At 38.1% G+C, this 20450-nt stretch overlaps 1 protein-coding gene across 4 annotated transcripts; it reads right to left on the reverse strand.

Moving 5' to 3' along the window:
- Positions 1-786: 786 nt before the first annotated feature.
- On the reverse strand, positions 787-19851 carry LOC116256420 (ubiquitin carboxyl-terminal hydrolase 6). 4 transcript variants are annotated; one of them, XM_031632786.2, is made up of 18 exons: positions 19619-19851; positions 17821-17966; positions 17684-17719; positions 17446-17553; positions 17113-17213; positions 16900-17026; positions 16445-16504; positions 16295-16362; positions 13590-13637; positions 11889-11997; positions 4082-4170; positions 3930-3999; positions 3722-3802; positions 3325-3405; positions 2234-2282; positions 1445-1564; positions 1281-1355; positions 787-1109 (listed from the first exon to the last, which is right to left on the reverse strand). In XM_031632786.2, exons 1-18 carry the CDS (start codon positions 19626-19628, stop codon positions 1054-1056), a joined length of 1434 nt encoding a protein of 477 aa, XP_031488646.1. In that variant the 5' UTR covers positions 19629-19851; the 3' UTR covers positions 787-1053. The 4 variants fall into 4 exon arrangements, with proteins under 4 accessions (XP_031488646.1, XP_031488645.1, XP_031488644.1 ...); XM_031632785.2 differs by having other exon boundaries at positions 2228-2282; XM_031632784.2 differs by having other exon boundaries at positions 3316-3405; positions 19619-19850.
- Positions 19852-20450: the final 599 nt, after the last annotated feature.

Raw genomic sequence — 20450 nt, forward strand, 5'->3', positions numbered from 1 at the left:
TTTTATGAAAGCGGCCATTGTTACAATGTGTTGGAGGATTGAAACCGTATATGTGGCATGGCAGATTTGTGATAGTTGAATATGGTCATGATGAAGCTGATTCGAACGGGTCTACTATGTAGAATCTCTCACAATGGCACCAGGTTAAATGGGTCTTTAGCTTTTCAAGTGTGTCCTGGTTTTTATTAGTGCCCAGCGCCTAGTTGTCTAGCATATCTGGTGCTGGTTACCGTGATTGGGTCTTTTGTACAGGTGAGACCAATTACGTACTTTAGGTGCGCTCCCTTGCTGACTGCTCTCAACCTTTTTAGTCGAACTGAAATAGTTCTGTCACGTAGCTGAAGCTACTCATAACGAATCTGAATCCTGGTTGGGTTATTACTTCATTGTTAAGGGTCATGGCTATGTCAGGAAGTCAGATTTAATCGGCTGCTGCTCGTTGATATTTTGAAGATTGTTTTTAACTGGTTTAAATGATTTCATCAGTTGGACCATTTAATCATCGTCAAACTATGAGTACGTTATAAGAAACACCTGCATTGTTTCGACTGAATGCTTACAAAAATCCAGATGAATAGCAGCCTACAAGATTGGTTATACGTATAATTACTAATTTTACTATCCAGTGAGGCTTAAACAAGTTTGTATTGAAGCTTGGTTGCCAGGGTGGTTTCAAACAAGGGTACTGTTAATGACACGAATCTGTAACATGGTCAAGGTTGACATTGATGCAAACGTATGTAGTCATTTTTTATCAGAACGACCTGCAGCCGACAGAGACAAAGATGCTCAACCTAAAACCCCTGATCCCAACTACATTTCTGGTATAACACGGTTCAATTACAATGAGAAATATGAAACCAAAAGTGAATCTCCCACCAAATGATTACATGCACCATGTCTTTAACAACGACATAGATGGTACATTCTCTGTTGTTAAATAGAAAGGAAGGATTTGGCAAATAACAAAAGGCCATTAGGCAAACATGCCTCATGGATAACACTTCCTCAGGAAAGATCAACCACTCCGAGTCTTGTGCTTTCAGAAACCTTTTAATAACGAATTACTCGAGCCTTGTACATGCAAATGTATGCCATGTGCCAGTCACCTGTGGAGGATATCACAGGATAAAGTGAATTTCGATAAAGAAGATGGACAAACGAATAAAAGCAGGCATGAGATGGTAGCATCAGTAACATGAATGAACTATGCAATAAGCTCATTTTCAAGTCAACAGATGATTGCTTCAAGCTAAACCAACTACTCAGTTCAAGTTTACCTCCTCCAGAAAGTTTTGTGATGTCTTCCTCCTTCTGCAGGATCGGATTTTCATCATCGAATAGAATCCACTTCCCTACACCACAATAGAGCATAATTTTTACTCGGAGTAATATAAACGAAACTAGGTATATCCAGCAATTACACATTTGAGTTGGGACTGACCATTTTCTTGTTTCACCCAAGCAACATAGTGCCCTGAATCAGCACTCCTTCCCTTGTGAGTCAGAACAGCAACAAGGTCGTAGATTCCGGTTAAGTGCATTTCCTTCTCGGATGAGGTACCTGTTGAAGAGAAATATTCACGGCCTCAGGGTCATGCAAGTTTGGTTCCTTTTGCAGAGTAATCTGAACATTATTGCATCAACATAAACACTTCTTAAAAGTTATGGTTTTATTCTAAAGATTTATTTTAATAAAGAAAAACATTTACTGATTTCGTGGTTTATGCCAGGAATAGTCAAGGAACTAGAAGACACTGAAACAAAGCAATCAATTAGATAGAAGAATGTCAGAATAACAAAGGTGGAATCACCGGCGGAAATGGAAAACTCAGTTCTTTGATCATTATGTTCAACCAAACTATACAAATCAAAAAGTCAACAAAAAGGGGAAACACTTGTTGAAAGTCCACAAAAAGCCTATTGCCCTGGGGCGTGAGACAGACAAGAAAATTTATTAGGAGATTCAATTCTTTGGAAGAAAAGAAAAACCCAACAAGTCCTGCACTACTTTGATCAATTATGTCTGTCATATCTGGAATAAGCACATGGTAGGATCTAAAACCAGATAAAGCTTTACAATTAATTGACATAATATATATAACATGACTAGCACGAAGTCCTTGCAGAAGGCACATTACATTCTTGCAAATGAAAACTAGCATCAAGCATAACGAGGACATGGTGGTGTTATATGTTGCTTTTCCTCATTGGTTACAGAAGATACCTGTACCTTCTTGATTGGCAGCCGCACTTCGATCATTTATATCAGTTGAGGTTTCCTGAGAAAATGCAACAGAAAGTTGAAATCAATTTTTTCTGAAAAAATTGAAAATCCATACTTTCAGTAAAACAATCCATACCAGACCAAACTAGTGATGCATGGAACCATGACCATGACCATGACCAAACAACAGTTATGATAGATTTTTTATTAACACATGAACTGAGAACTTCAAACGCACATCTTTAGATTCTTTGAATTGCATCTTTCTGCCCTTAATAAGACTAAAAAGCAAAACAATAAGACAAATGGAATATCCAAATCAACAACCAACACTAGAAAGACTAAAACCAAAAGATCTTACCTTATATTTAGAAATATGCTTGTCAGACATTGGACCAGCGGTTACTCCATTTTTAGGAGAATGAAGTCAAAAGTGATTGGAAACTGACATGACCATACTCTCATTAAAGACAATTGGTCCATCTAACAAAAATCATGGATTTTAATAAGCTCTACGGGTAGATGTTACAGACATTGAGAGCTTACGTACATTTTCAACTGTCAGAAGATTTGAACTATGTTAAAACAAGCTTGAAAAAGAAAAGACAAATCTGAACACTTTGTTATGCAATCACTAGGACAAAATGGCTAACTGCTCCACGTTCACAAGCCATTCAACTCCACATTCTCATCTGCCAAGGCCGATCAGTCAACTAGCTCCTAACTTTGTAGTCCAAAGATAAAGGTGACCCTCGAAAAGTTCAAATAGACCATCTGATTTTCTCACCAGATAAGGAAATTTTGAAGAAGAATTCTAACTTTCTCGATTATAAACCATTATAAAGAAAAATTGTCGTATCCTACAATCTTCTCCAAGGAGAAAAGAAAAAAGAAAAAGGAAAAAGAAAAAAACTTTGACCACCAATGATGCATCTCAAAATTGTTTGCTGCACTATGTTGAAACTAAAACAAGCTTCTGCAACTAGCTACCATTTCTTAAAATGTGAGTTTAATATATGAAGAAAACTTAGCCAGGCATGCCAATTCATCTCCCAAATTAGCACATGTAAGAGCAAACACAACTGTACCTCCTTTACCATGTTGACATCTTTTTCTTCTGAAGAATTGCTCTTATTAGCTTTCAACCCAAGCTTTGCACCTTCTTCATCTCTTAGGATCTAAATAACACACACCATATTCATTAGTAAAGCTAGATACATGTCGCGATTGTTTCAATATCTTTGCATGCTCTCATTCTTCAAGCTTTAATATAGTGAAACTTTCTTGATAATTTCCTCACAAGACAACAGCACCATACTACCGTTAAAAATGAAATTTTAGGACCAAACATGTTTGTGGACATAAATCCGCTCCATATGCAAACATTGAACTAATGGTTATGAACTTATGCCTTGGTTGAACCACATGGGCACCACATTCAGGCTTCATAAAATTGTGTACGCATATGACGTTCAAGTTCTCATTGAACCACACCTGTCGAGGAGTTTGCAGCTTTTGTCGAAGGCTATCTGAACAAAAATCAAATACATCTAGCTCCAAGGGATAATCAACTTTCTGCAAGAAACAAATCAGAAAAGAAAAATAGCCATGTGCTATGTTAAACATGAAAAGTAATAAATGGGTTGTATCAGAACTGCTTCACTGGATGAATAATGTTTTCTGGCTACTAGGAAGACCTTACTCGCAAAATCTTTGCTTTCTGATTGCTTCCTCTTTTCCAGAAAAAGCGTACAAATTGAATGGTTAGATATCTACAAAACAGCAATTGGACACATGACTTCTCTATTCAATACGGTGAAAACAAATTAAAATGCAGAACAAGTAATCACTTGCCTAGGCAAATCATCTATACATGATTCTTTAAGATAAATTGCAGTACGCCCCAATGCAGGAGAAGCCTTCTCTAGTTCTGACCTGAGACCCTGAACAGAATACAAAGACTTTCATTATTCTATGATATTTAGAGAAAATATTCAAATACAGAGTTGCCAGATGACATTCAGAGACGTGTTTCCTGGGATGCAAGAGAAACAGATGTACAGAGGACTGTTGATAAATGGAGAGATGCTAAACAAGTAAGACCTTGTCCCAGAATAAGACCAAGATAGACATCAATAAACAGTAAAAAGAAGCTCTATGTGCAGAACCTTCCCAAATAGAAGAAGAGCAATCTATGCTATTCCATTAGGCATTTACAATTAAATTTTCAATTCTACCTACAAGTGATGCAGCTGCTAGAGGTATACATTACAGTTTACACGTGGCACTACTAACAGGTCAATGCTTATCAGAAACCATGTAAGTACATGACACTCATAGCAGATACATACCTAACACAATAAATTAGTGCAGTTCTCCTTAAAGCTTTTGGTAAATTCTCTCTAAAAGGCATATTTTATGCTTCCTGCGTCTGGCCACACAAAAAGGAATCCCCCTTGTTAAGTTTGTACATAAGGATCGGTCACCCAGACCCGACCCATTTGATCCACACGCCCAACACATCATGGGCAGTGGCATACTTGTAAATCTTATTGTTATTTTGTGTATTTTATGATGTACCTTAAATCGTGATTAGTATATAATGATAACAAGAGGCAGATGTCATTTGTTGCTGCTCTCTTTCATCTCTCTCTTGCTTGGACGTGCAGCCCACTTCTCTCTTCCTCCTCTTGCATCTAAGTTCATTCGGTGGTTTGGTATTAGATATCAAAATCTTACATGGTATCAGAGCCAGGTTTTGCCACTGAGAATGTTCGGTAAGAATCTCTAATTTCTGCCCTAATCTTTGTTTCTTTTCTGCCCTAACCTTCAAATCTCTATTTTCTACCTAATCTCCAAATTTCTGCCCTAACCCTAATCCCCAAATTTTCTGCCCTAATCTTCCCTAATCCTATTGTCTACCCTAATCTGCCCTAATCCTACCGTCTGCCCTAATCTGCCCTAACCCTACCATCTGCCCTAATCTGCCCTAATCCTACTGTCTGCCCTAATCTGCCCTAATCCTACTGTCTACCCTAATCTGCCATACCGTCAGCCACCTAACCCTAATCTCAAAATTTCTATTTTTCCCCTATTTTCTGATTATTGCATTTATGGATCCCCACCGCAATTCCAGCATCTTATCGTCAAATTCCTCTCCCAACTCATCTCACAAAAGCTAAATCATACCAATTATTTGACATGGAAGCATCAAATAGTCCCGTTCATCAAGAGTCACCGTCTCTATGGACATCTCAATGGCACCACACCTGCGCCACCAGAATGGATTATGCAAGAGGTGAAGAATGCTGCAGGGTAAGTTCAAGATACTATTGCAGAAATCAATCCTGAATATGAGATGTAGAAGGCTCGTGATCAATCTCTCGTTGCTTATATCACCTCCACACTATCAGCGGAAGTTTTGGCGGGTGTTGATGATGATCTTTCAGCACTTGAGTTGTGCAATGTACTTGCTACACACATATTCTCAACTATGAGAAGCGAGATTTCTACAACTTAAGAGGCAATTTCAGGATATCAAGCGAGGCACACGTTCAGTCTTGGAATATATACATGAGATAAAAAATGTCAGCGATCAGCTTGCCATCATAGGGCATCCAGTCAGTGACAAGGACAAGGTACAACAGGCTTTGAGTAGATTGGGGTTAGAATTTGATGTTTTCTGCACTGCTTTAGAAGTATTGTCTGTTCTTCCCTCTTTTGAAGACTTGAAAGCAAAATTGATTCAGCATGAAGCAAGTAGTGTACAACGACATGAATTAGTTCATTCCGGCGGTCACAATGTATTGGTCACTGGGACGCATGCTTTACAAGGAAGTTGTCCAAGAGTTTGGAACTCACAGGCAGGGATGGGGAGAGGTATCCTTCCTACACCTAACACAAATGCACAAACAAATGTACCACGAAGGATACCTACTTGTTTTTATTGCAATAAGAGAGGTCATGTGAAGTCAGAATGTTGGCATAACCCACAGAACAAGGGAAAACAGGTCAGGCGTGACAATAAGGCAGCAGGGTCATCTACTTCGAACATGACTGCGGCATCGAACATTTCCCCAGATGTGCAGCAGATTCTAATGACAACGTTGTCTAAAATCAATCTCAAGCAAAATGAGGAAGAACAATGGTATGTGGATTCTGGTGCTGCAGCTCATGTAACTGGTGACGCAGGTAAGCTTTCTAGTGCTCTCCCTTATTTAGCTAAAGGCTCAGTTGTCACAGGAGATGGTTCCCATCACAAAATATCACATATTGGAAATGCACACTTATCCATGGCTCATTCCTCAATACCTTTAAAAAATGTTCTTGTTGTTCCAAATGTCAAGAAAAATATAATTTCTGTGTCAAAGCTTACTGGTGATACTCATTCCTCTGTTGAGTTTACTCCTTCTTCTGTTTATGTTAAGGATGCTCGAACCAAGAAGACCTTCGCTGAGGGTGTTCGCAAAGGAGACATGTACGTCATTGAAGAAGCTCCAAAAGTGTCTAAGTCTTGTGTTTCAGTCTTTCAGATTCATCCTTTCCTAGTCATAGTGAAGTTAATATCACAGAGTATGATATGCCATCTCTTTGGCACAATCGTTTAGCACATTGTAGTCGGTCTTTCATTCAAAGTCTTGTTGCAGACGGACTATTACAAAAGTCCAATCTAAGTCCTGTCAGTGAGTCTAGCATGTGCTCAAGTTGTCATATTTGTAAGAGCCATGCTCTTCCTTTTCAATCAATAAATAAGCGAACTTCGAAGTTATTTGACACCATTTATTCTGATGTTTGGGGGCCTGCTCCTATTTCTTCCTCTTCTGGGAGTAAATATTATGTTGTTTTCATTTATTCTTATTCTCGTTACACTTGGATCCACTTCATGAAAAGCAAATCAGAAGTTTTCCGCTTGTTCACCCAATTCCACGCCTTGGTCCAAAACAAATACTCTAGTAATATCGTGCATTTTCAATGTGATGGTGGTGGTGAGTTCATTTCAAATGAATTTACTGAATACTTACTCAATCATGGGATCACTAGACAGATTTCCTGTCCTCACACACCACAACAGAATAACAGAATGGTATTGCTGAAAGAAAACATAGGCACATAGTTGAAAGTGCGCTCAGTATGATGCATAACACTGATGTGCCCATGACTTTATGGACTAAAGCCTTCCATACTGCTGTTCATGTTATTAATCGACTGCCACTATCCATGTTTGAAGGAAAATCTCCATTCATTATTTTACATCAAGAACAACCAACTTATGATGAACTACGTGTTTTTGGATGCATCTGTTATGTTCATGTTGATGTTTCTTTGAGTAATAAGTTTCAAGATCGAACTATCATGTGTAGATTTGTGGGTTATGCAGAAAATTATAAAGGCTATCGCTGTTACAATCCAAAAACTGGACGTGTGCATATTTCACGACATGTTGTTTTTGATGAGCTCAGGTTGAAGGATTTAAAGGAGCCACATGCAATACTTAATGTTAGAAATGATGTATATGACTCATGGCTAAATGTTGAAATATTAGACCAAAGAGTTGATATACACCACACACAAAGTGACAGAACTATTGATGAGCCCGAGACAGCTACAAACACTCAGATGGACGACATACTTTCATCTACTCAAACCAACAACATGAGCACGACTTCACCTAATCAGTTTTCAGGAATGGTGTATAATCGACGATCAGTTCCAGTTGATCCAGAAACTGCCACTACTTGTCCACGTAGTTCAGAACGTGTGCGGCACCCTATTGATAGATGGGTAAGTTATGGTAATTTCTCTTTGGATTTTCAGCTCTTCATGACAGAAATGAATAAAAAGGTGGAGCCAAAATGCTATGAGCAAGTGTGCAAAAGCAAACATTGGATCGAGGCCATGAATGAAGAAATGGCTGCCTTAAATGAATGTCAAATATGAGAGATTGTTCCTCGTCCAGATATAGTAAGAATGTAGTGGACTCAAAATGAGTTTACAAACTCAAGTATAAACTTGATGGAAGCATTGATAGATATAAGACTCGACTCGTGGCTAGAGGCTTCACTCAGCAGTACGAGGAAGATTATGATGAGACTTTCAGTCCAATCATCAAGATGGGAATGATCTGAGTTATCATCTCTCTTGCCATCTCATATGGTTGGAATTTATATCAGTTGGATGTTAAAAATGTTTTTCTTCATGGCTTTCTAAAGGAAGAAATTTATATGAAACAACCTTCAAGATATGTTTCCAATGATCCAATCAAATGGGTGTGCAAATTACAAAAATCACTGTATGGGTTTAAGCAAGCATCTCGTTCATGGTTCGATAGATTTTCCCTCCATATACAACAGGCTGGTTTTCTCAAAAATTCACTTGATCATTCCTTATTCATCTATCATTCAAGTGAAGTTACCACTTGGCTACTTATATATGCAGATGACATAGTTCTTACTGGAAACTCTTCATGTCATATATCCAATGTTATCTGTATCGTATGATACGTATCGTCGTATCAACAACAATGACACGATACAAGTTATACGCATGACACGCGTGCGTATCGTACGCGTATCACCCGTATCATGCGATACAGGCACCGTATCGTACGATACAAGCAATACACCCCTGTATCGTACAATACAGGGTTAAAGTGAAAAAGGGGCATGATGGCCCCTTTTTTGCGTCTTTTTTTTAAAACCTACGCTCCTCTCTCTCTTCCATTGTTTCTAAACACTGCAAGAGACGTGGGAGGGAGAGATTTTCTCCATTTGCATCAAGATTTGCCGGTGAAGAAGCTTTATTTCTTGTTGTGGGGAGTCTCGGGACGGTGGGAAGCTTGGAGAAAGAGTGTTTTTTGGTTTCTAACACCAAGAAGGTAAGAAATAACTCATTTTTACCATTGAATCGTTCATTTCTCTTATTTCCTACATTTATTTGTATGTTTTTACTTGTTTTGTGAAGATATAATGTCGGATCCTGCATGGCAGTGGTGTACAAGGGTGAATCCCAAAGATAGGTTAAGAGTTAAGTGCAATTATTGTAAGCAAATCATATCAGGAGGGATCTCTCGCTTTAAAAACCATATAGCTGGTACACACAGTGATGTGGCTGCTTGCAATGGCTCCCAAGAGATTATTGAAGAAGGAGAGGCTGGAGAGCAATGGAATGTTGGTGACATTCCATTACCAACAGAGGGGATAGAAGCACTTAATGAAGAAAATGAAGATGATGATGGAAATGATGATTGACGAGGATTGTTGTTGAAACTTGAATGAATCATGATTGATAACTATATGTTTTTACTTTTGAACTTATGAATTGTGATGTAATCAAATTCTCTTCAGTTGCTTATTATGTTATTTTGAATGTCTGATTTCTTATTTTGGAATGTGTTGTTCATAGTTCATACTTCATAATCATATACATGAATGATGAATGTTCCCTTAAATACATTTTTCTTGATTTTTTCTGATTTTTACCTGTTTTTTCGGATTTTTTTTGGAATTTTTATGATTTTTTGGATTTTTTTATGATTTTTTAATATTTTTTAAAAATTTAAAAATTTAATTTTACGTTACGTTACGATACGGCGTATAGGTCGGCCTAACCGATACGCGATACGCTATGCCAGTGATAACATTGCATATATCCCATGTTAAGGAGGTATTGCAACAAGAATTCAAGATGAAAGATCTCGGCGAACTACAGTATTTCTTGGGTGTTGAGCTTGATAGAAAAGGTGGCACATTAACTCTTAAACAACATAAATACACTCTTGATATTTTGGATAGGGCAGGTATGACAAGTTGCAAAGCCCATAAATACACCTAGTGTTCTCAATACAAAATTAAATGCATCTGATGGGAGTGATGCATACCCAAATCCAAGTTTCTATCGGAGTATAGTTGGCATGTTGCAATATCTCACTTTTACACGCCCAGACATAGTATATGTTGTGAATCAAGTCTCTCAGTTTATGCATGCACTCACAGAAGGGCATATGGATGCTACCAAACGTATTTTGCGTTATCTTAAGGCTACTCTTGGGGATGGACTCATCTACACAAGACAGTCCAATGTTTTGCATGGCCACAACATTTCCACTTATACTGATGCAGATTGGGCAGGTGATCCAAACGATAGACGATCAGTTTCCGATTATTGTCTCTTCCTTGATTCCAATCTTATTTGTTGGAGCAGCAGGAAACAGCGTGCAGTTACCAGATCTAGCACTGAAGCAGAATATAGGGCAATGGCTGCAGGCACCACTGAAGCTTCATGGTTACGTCATCTGCTTGGGGAACTTTCTCTTCCCATTGCTCAGTCATCTCTATTTTGTGACAACCAAAGCGCGATCAAGATTGCCTTCAATCATGTTCTACATAATCGCACTAAACATATAGAGATTGATCAACACTTCATTCGTCAAAAGGTTGCAGAAGATGAAATTGTTCCCACTTATATATCCACGTCTGAACAAGTGGCTGATCTTTTTACCAAGGGACTCACAGGGCACCATTTCTGGGAATTGAAGAACAAGTTGCACATGATCAAACCCCATGCACAACTTGAAGGGGGTTGTTAAGTTTGCACATATGGATCGGGTCACCCAGACCCGACCCATTTGATCCACACGCCCAACACATCATGAGTGGTGGCATACTTGTAAATCTTATTGTTATTTTGTGTATTTTATGATGTACCTTAAATCGTGATTAGTATATAATGATAACAAGAGGCAGACGTCATATGTTGCTGCCCTCTTTCATCTCTCTCTTGCTTGGACGTGCAGCCCACTTCTCTCTTCCTCCTCTTGCATCTAAGTTCATTCGGTGGTTTGGTATTAGATATCAAAATCTTACACCCCTAACCCCATCTCTTTTTCTCAAAACTTTCAGCCATCACCAACAATAGAAGCCATCACCAACAATAGAAAGACTTTACCAATTATCAATGTTTGATTATAGATGCACCAATAAGTGAAGTTTCACCTGTTCAGTACACTCAAAAATCATTTTTTACCTATCAAAATCCACCTAAGAGTTTCATTCTTTCTGAACATATAGAGAAACTGTAGATCAGACCACTTTAAATCTCCCCTACCTTTTGAAGACCACCTAAAGGTCCCTTCTTTCTCAACATATCGAGCAACTATAGATCAGCAAAAGCTCCACTAAAATGCAATACACATTTTAACCTTTAACAGAACCAAGGATAACCTAGAAAAATATCCTTGGACATTACTGTGATCTTCCTTACCATATATGCGACTCACATTGCATTTTGGGAGAGTCATCATACTGGCAATTTTCACAGTTTTCTCAAGTCCTTATTCCGAGTCATCCACATCAGCAAACCCATAAATCATCTTGTTTCTAAGAACATTTATGGATCATACTGAAAACACTAGAAAAAGCAGAGTTTCATTGGTTCATAATTCAAACCATCATCAAACCCAAGTCCGTCGGTCTTTAATTGGAAGAAAAGACATGGCTCTCCAATAATAGATTTAATTTAACCATGTACCCATATCGACTGTAAAAGTCTTTCCACATGAGGAAATGGCTTGGAAAAAAAGACAAAAGAAAGATGGTTTCACATATGTGCTTGCATTGTCAAAATATTTCTAAGAAAGTGACAACCATTTGGGAAAGACTCTTACATGCTTTAAGCCTTCATGCAAATGGTTCACTTCCTGTGATATGTGACATTTGAGGGAGTATACTGACTCTTTCTCTGAACTTTCTTCACCACTTTCTTGGCAATGGACCCTAAAGATAGAAAAATTCAACAAGGGAATAAGGCATTATGATCAACATATTCAAGCTCACAAGACAAGAAACAAAGGAACATAAGAACATGTTGGTGCCACAGCAGATCAGAAGTCATTAGTCTCTGCCTTGCAGGAACTCAAATTGCATGTATCACATTTACATGAGTATTCTTGTTTTTAGTTTCTCACTCTTCAGGTGCAACCAAAGTTCCACTTTCACATGAATACTGGTGATTTATCATCGAAAATGGCAAAATATTTAATATCAGATATACACAACCCATAGCTGACGCATAATTGAAAACTAAGAACTTCTCGCTCGTTATATAGCCATTACAGTAACCAGACCAGATGCGAGCACAGCAGTATGATTCTGGTGTAGGAATCCAATTTAGCATGTACACAAAATAAAATATTTTCCTGACCTAGATGTAATAACTAATAAGTCCTAATAGCCAGATTTGTGGCCCACAAAGATACCAAATTTGTCAAGAAGAGAAACACCACATGTTCTAAACTTCTAATCAATTCTAAAGATGTTGCTTGTGCGTGTTTGTTGCAACATGCCACACTGTATCATGATTCACCATGCCATTAATTTGTAAAAAACAGTACCAAGTACCAACTTAGGGTCTAATAATCAAGATAAAAAACCCAAAAATTAGAATTACACCAGCGATAGTATCATCACATTGCACGAAACAGTTAAATTCTACTGTCAAGAAAAACGAGGTAAAGCTAACCATTATAAACCCTGCCATGGCGTATGTGATTGCATTTCTTATTCTTTTTCGATATTAAGCATTGTTGAGATGAATGATGACGGAGAAAATGGAGAAGGAAAAAGAACACAATGGACATATGATCACAGAAAATTAACACAGTCAAAAGATACTGATGGGGCTGGAAAATAAAGGAATATAAAATTCATGGAAGAAGGAAGGCTAAAGCTATAGCAACATTTTAATGCTACTGAACAGTGTCAGCTACAATGTGTACAACAAGGGACCTGGATGATTGTAAGGAAGAAACATCAAACACAAAGATCGTAAAATTCATGGAGACGTATTTGGGCAGAAAAAGTATCAATGAGCAAAAGGTCTAAGAAAAATAAAACAAACACTCGACAAGCTAAATCTATATTTTAAGATGTTATTCACCACTTCATTACCCCCAGCTGCATTAGAATGATGCTGTAATTTTAGTCTTTCTTGTTGAATTAGATCTGTTAATATCATTATATTAAACCAACAGTAGTTCTGCTAGTAGGTGTTAGAACAAAATCTTTCTACAGTTTAGTTATGCTAAGACAATATACATGCATACATGTCTTCTCGCTTAACAAGTACATGATAACTAGAATTACAAGCTATGCAACAAAAACTACAATATGCACACTGAAGGCCAGTAAATTACAAGGACATAATCATGAATGCTGAAAAATGACTCTGCAACTGGTTTTATTGACGATAATGTAGTCATGTACAAGAAACAAAAAATATAAAAATAGCAATTCTGAATTTCCAGCAAAATCTCATATCTAGCCAATCATTTTAACTTTTTAACAGTATACTAGTCAAGCACACTCACCTGCTGACAAGTTCAATTCCAAATAGGGACTTCACAGTTTCATTTTCTCTGTATCCAACATAAAACCAATTAGCGTTTGGATCATATCAAACTTAACAGACCTAGAGCTAATACAAAACAAAAAGAGACATAATCAGTCAGCGAGCAAGCTGAAGGTGAAAATTACCTAAACATATACATACATATATCTCTATATAGGAGCTGAAATCCTCTGGCCATCTAACTGTGGTTGCCCATTGCATTGCATTGAGCAGATGTGATTAAACACAATGCCAATAGAATGCATCAATTAGTGTATTATGAGAGGCCGAAGGATTTCTCTATCCAAACCCAAATGGAGAAATCCCACAAATCCTATATATATATATATATATATATATATATATAAGTGACATCTTGGGATATCAAATGAGGGCATCCATCTTTTTTATTGGATGGCCCCCATTTGACTTCCTTTTTACTTCTTCTTCTTCTTCTTGTTTTTTAATGGTGATCTGCATGGGGAGGGAAAAATGGAAATCCTTCCCTTTCTTCCAAGCCACCGATGTCACCCAGGCTATTGGCACCACCCAACGGCCGTCCAGCGGTGGTGGCCATGGGTTTTGGCGCCGCCATTGGGCACCTCACCACGTTCATTCACCCTCCCCTCCAAGGAGCCCCCCGACGGCAGGGGGAAGGAAACTCCCTCCCCCATCCTCCCCATGACAAAACATGGGTGAGGACCCGCCTTGCGGCCACCCTCCTCTACCCACAGATCATAAAAGAAACGGAAATAAAAAAAAGAAGTGCAAAAAGGAAGTTAAATAGGAGCCATCCGATAAAAAAGATGGATGGCCCTCATTTCACACACACACACACACACATGTATATATATATATATATCTTCTCCAATTCTCAAAACGATCCAAGCTAAAAGAAGAAAATGGCAATACGGGAATACAGACTATAAAAGAACTGCAGATCTTGAAAGTGGAACAAAAGTATTCAACCGATTAGCATCAGTCGACAGATTGTCATATCATGCATTCTTCTACCTCAACAGAGAAAGAGAGAAAAAAGAGAAAGAAAGCAATTAAGTGGGTAAAGCTATGACATTAAGATGAGTTACATTCTTGCTAAACCATTCATGAAATGCCATGATCAGAGGCCTCTTCTGAACTGAATACTGTAATTTGACAAGATCAGCCCACTTGCGGCAGGCATATAAGTACATGTGGGCTCCAAATTTTTGCAGATGAACCTTTTCTATTTATTTATGAACTCATGCTACATTTACATTGGAGGAGGAGGAGGAGGAGGAGGATGGGGGACGGGAGGAGGAGGAGGAGCATGGGGGACGGGCCGGGCCGGGCCGGGCCGCCACCGGGCAGCACCATTGAGCCCGGGCCCGGCCCGGGACCTGGTTTTCCTGACCGGGTACCCGGTGGCGGCCCGGCCCGATGCCCAGACCAATGTGATAGAAAAGTATGTAAACTGGAAGATTATGCTAATATTGCTGATATTTTGAAAACATTAGATGAGTACCCAAACCATAATAACTAATCAAGGTATGTTTTCAAGGTATCACTACAAAATTGCAGCCTTAAAGGTAGAGATCATAGTATTGACAAAGTATCACAAGATTTTCTAAAATCATACAAATATATCTTGTGATATTCTTTTGAAAAAACTAGCTAAAGTTTTACATTTACGTTTGTTTGTTTTTTCTGACTGTTCTTTACCTTTGTTGAAGGAAAAAATTTACTAGGAACAGCCGCTTTTGGAGAAAAAGATATCGCGAGAACAACCTGACTGACAATTGCAGCAAACCAAGTTTTACTATGATACCTCAAAACAATTGTAATAATTTCAAAAAATTACAATAGCAGTAGGAAATTTAACAAAATTTGCTATTTTATTTGTTTTAACTTTTAACCATATAAAAAATTTTCTGAATCTTTTGCTCCCCCAAAATTGTTCAATCACTCAACTCAACATTCCACAGAATGACAGAAACCTTTAAAACTGCTATCTTATTTTCTTTCAAAATCACCTTGTTCTTGATGTTTTGAAATATCTAAGGTTCAAAAGACCACCCCAGAAAAATTCTCTCAGAAAATCCAACTAAGAAGCTCCTAATGACAAGGCCACTATGGTTAGGAGAACAGCACGATGGTACAGTTATGCTTGATTAAGTTGAGCCTATGTGGTGGGCCCCACCACAATTGGGGCACAGTTGATTTAGATCAAATTGCATAATAAACCATGCCAACCGGACATTGGCAAGAATATGGCTCTTGGTGAATTGGCTACAACCAATGGATTTGCACAAACAGAACATTTTACTGGCTGTACTTTAAGAACTGAAGCATGTTTCAATGTGCATTCATACAATCAATTTAAGTAACTTAGGTTGCCAATAACAAGCCACATGGTATTGAAAAATTCCAAGGGGAAATCTGGTGAACATATTCACAGGTTAGAGGCCATGGATAATAATGGAAAACTTCAAATGACTGGCCATTCTTAGTTTGATAGCATTAATATTTTTATTTACATAATTATATATCTAAGTAGAAACAAACACCAGGCACATATCCAATAGCTGCACGCCACATAAACAACCACAATCTCAAGGAAAATTACAATCTGGTATCATGACAACGGGTAGCTTCCACATTACGGCCCATGATTCATAACACTTCTGAGTTACAATTCAAATATACCTTGCTTCTGGTTCTTTAATGGACTGAGAAAGAAGATAGAGAAGTTGGGACCAACATTCCTCTGCATCCTAAAACATTGATGAAAACAGTCAAGGTCATCCTGTGAAAACCCAAGTGAAAGAATATGTGCCGAGTCAATGGAACAGGAACCTGTTGCATGTAAAAGCCATTATGTTGCTGACCAAATTGAGGAAATTTTTTCCGCAAAACCTGCATAAGAAAAACAAGCAATCATGATTAAAGAACATGTATCAAAATACTACAAATAAGATAAGTAGAAAGTAACAGATGATGGCAGGGTAACAGTATTCCTGGTCATAAGTGAAATTTCTACCAAGAACAGTCAATGCCTGCAGTGAGCTAATAAACCCAACTCATAGTAGCTGCAGTAAAAAATAGAGAGAACTTGTTTTCTTAGGATGCCCATTTCTTTTGCAAGAAAACAACTAAAAAGTAAAGAACAAGAACAACCAATATTTGAAACTTAAGATTTTGGAAAGGTAATGCTTGTTTGATCAGATTGCATGCTTAAGCAGCCAATAAAGAAACAGCACTACAGTTTTTGTCTAAGCGAGAAATATCATGATTTTGAATAGGTTACTGACCATCCAAAACTGCATAGGTGCAACAGGTTTGACACTTCGGTCAAGCTCACCAAATAAATCTCGTGTAGCTACAGTTAGAAGATGAGAGGAAGGATCTAAGTCATTGCTCCTTCCTGAATTTGAATACCTGATTGAAAAGAAAACAGTAATCAGCACCATAATAATAAAAAGATAATCAGTTTTTGTAAGAAAAAATGTTCAAAGAGAACTCACTTTAGCAAAGCTGACTTTAGCTCTGGAACTGAATGCAAGCACTGCAATGTTGAGTTCATGTAGCAGGTATTCCCAAGATTATAAAGACCGGCAGTGTGACCCTTTGAAACAGAAAGCCAATATTCAAAGCACGTAAGCAAATGCTGTCTGTAATTAAAGAAGCTTTTTAACTCAATCTCAATTGGAGCATCTAAATCTGACAGATCAGTAAGCTAAAAGATCCTAAGCAGGTTCGCAGGGTCAACAATGAGTTAATTCAATTGCCATGACACAAACATCATTGGAATAAAATGCACAATCCTCTATGCTACAACAATTATCAGTATCACTCACCACAGCCACAACTTGTTGGTCTTCTGGGAGGTCTTCCATGAAGACTGTGTTTTTTTCTGGGGCTTTCACAGCTTCCTCAGCAGTTCCCACCATCATCAGCTTTTGGCCCTATTTAGGGCAGAATATATCAAATTAAGTGCATGAGAGAGACAGAGAGACAGTGAGAGAGAGAGAGAGAGAGGAGGGCATGGAAATCTCAAACTAAGTAAAGTAGCAAGCATAGACAAAGAAGTAATACCTCTTTTACGCCCAAAGTATTCCAATCAGCATCATCCTACATCAGTGATACATGAAGTAACAAACATAAGTATGTCAAGTTAGAAAGATCCTGGTTGACAGAGACAGAAGAAAATGAAAATTTGTCACTCCACACACCTTTAGTAATCCACCTTTGACCATTATCTTTTGTCTTTCAGGGGGGACTCCAGTTAAATCATACAGCTGGCACTTAAAAACGTAAGGAGGCTGGGTTGTATCAATTTCAACAGCTGGAAATAGTTCCTTTTGCCATTTCACACTCACTGAGAAACAAATAACATACCAATAAGGGATAACGCAAAGCATACTCAATTAGGGACCAAACACTCACACACACACAACACACACAAAAAAGGGAACCCACATACTTCCATCAAGAAAGAATTCAATCATGCAAGCATAAGAACAGCCTAAAAGCATGGAAAATTATCTTTACAATAGTATTATAAGCAGGGATAAGAGAGAACGCCTTGGTTTAGTTGTATGCAGCATGATAGGTGAGCTAAAGAAAGTACACTAGCTGCCTAGTTGATTGAAACCTGTTTAGAGTTTTCAAAACTATCCATAGATTTCAAGCATGCTACTAGCACAAAACACACTTTTGACAGTCTTTATGGTGGTAGTGCTACAAAAGAAACATGGAACACAAACTACAGCTTAAAAATGCAGAAATATAGTCATGAGCAAAGTAGAATCATTTGGGTAGTAATCAGCATCAAGCATATTTTTCTCCTTGAATCTTTGGACTATTAAGGAGTATGACTACATCTTACCAACCAAAGGCAATTACTCTGACTGGACAAGTTCCAGACAAATGCATGACGTCACATTCTGATAGTCGTTGAACAAAGAACAATAAGATCCATTAACTATAGATACAGAGACGCTTGCCATAATTCTCAGGCCTCTTTAGCTTATAGCACAAGCTAAAGATAGATGCACGAATATATACATATATATATTCCAGCATTTTCCACCATATTAACCGTCCTCACAGGAATGCATAATAAATATGAAAGAGTACTGCCCAATTGATGTCAAAGCACGGAGAAATTTCCCTGTCAAATTAAGGGAAAATCAGCACCCCTAACTTGCTTGAACTATAATAACAAAGAACAAAATTAAAATTTCAGGAAAATCACAACATTCGTAGTTTAGGTTCGCGTTACTTTGATAAAAGCCTTCAACATGCTTTACACTATGCATTCACTTCCCTGTTACTGGATCGCCAACTATACTTCCACGTCAGAACATCAGTGCACAATCCTCCTTTACAAGGGCAAATTGTGAACTTGAAGCTAAGTATAACTCTGATAAATAGATATATCCATTGCAATAAAAAGAAAAAAAACAAGTCTTCGTTGGCTTGAAAGAGTTCCTAACTAGCCACGAGAGAGCACGAGCTCATAATCAGCTATCTCTATAAAAAATCCCCATACAGGGACTTTGAAAGTTATGTCCTTTAGATTGAACCTGACAGTTGTTTACACCCACAAAAGAGATTTACATACCGAAATATTATGCATACCATATGCCTTAAGATTGGAAAACGATACATCACAAGGCTTTGCTACCCACAAAGAACACAAATTTCAGAAAGAAAGTACGAGCCTCATCACGAATGCAGGCAACAAAAACCAGGTCTACCAACGCAACTTCAATAGCCAATCAAGCAAAACCAGAAAATTACTGAGAAGGACACCGACAGCATGAATCCCAACATAAACAAACGACTGGCTCTCAGACTGCATTCGCAGAATGCCAACATCAACATTCGAAACGAAAGGATATATCCCGCTTTCTATGTTCAGAGCTTACCCAACAAAACCGTCAACTATTCATGGTCTTGAAAGACACCACCATAAAATTTGACGCTAAAATGAGGAATCCAATTATCAGAATGCTCAGAGATTACCTGTCGGCATGACGGTCAATGCGGTTGCTCCCCTTTCCCTCACCTTCTTCCTTCACAACGGTCGATCCCCAAGACGAGAAAATGATTGTTTCTTGTGGAAGGGAAAAGAATCCGGCAGGAACGATGTGAAAGGCTTCGTATAAATAGAGAGAGAGAGAGAGAGAGAGAGAGAGAGAGCGAGCGAGACAGAGAGAGGGACGCTGCCTGGTTTCTTCGAAGGTCCACCTACTTCTTCCTGTTAACCAGTTCCTGACGCAAGTAAGTACGCAAGAGTCAAGATAAGTTCTTGCTAGAACGTGATTTTGGTAACCTTGGAAAATTAAATTAAAAAAAGTATTTTTGTTCCCAGGTGGCAGATCAATAGATAAAGTGCTTTCTCTTTAAATCTTAAAGATGGTCGGGACGTGCGTGGCTGTTTGGTTTAAGGATCTTTAGGGCTTTAAAGCCGCCGGATGACGGCCCTAGCGAGTCCGAACCAACTTCTGGTTGGGGTCAATGGGCTGTGAACCGACTTGGCTCGGTCAAGCCTGGGCTATGATTCATGGGCATACGACTTGAGATGTTTGCTTAAAGATATTTATAACAAAATATAGCTATGTCAACATTTTTATGAATACTAAGATTACATAATATTTCTTTACGAAATTACGGAGTTTGGCTTTTCTTTTCAAGTGTACATAATATACCAGTTCTCATATGATTTCTTTGCTTTTTTTTCACCTTTTTCATAATCGTCCCTCCATTACAAAATTGTTGGATTCTAAGGAGGGAAATAAACTTGAAATACATGAGATCGGTTGTGTGTGAATATTTGCAACAGTTTTATTTTTTG

This window comes from Nymphaea colorata, chromosome 6 (assembly GCF_008831285.2).
Source record: "Nymphaea colorata isolate Beijing-Zhang1983 chromosome 6, ASM883128v2, whole genome shotgun sequence".
In the NCBI taxonomy this organism is placed as follows: domain Eukaryota; kingdom Viridiplantae; phylum Streptophyta; class Magnoliopsida; order Nymphaeales; family Nymphaeaceae; genus Nymphaea; species Nymphaea colorata.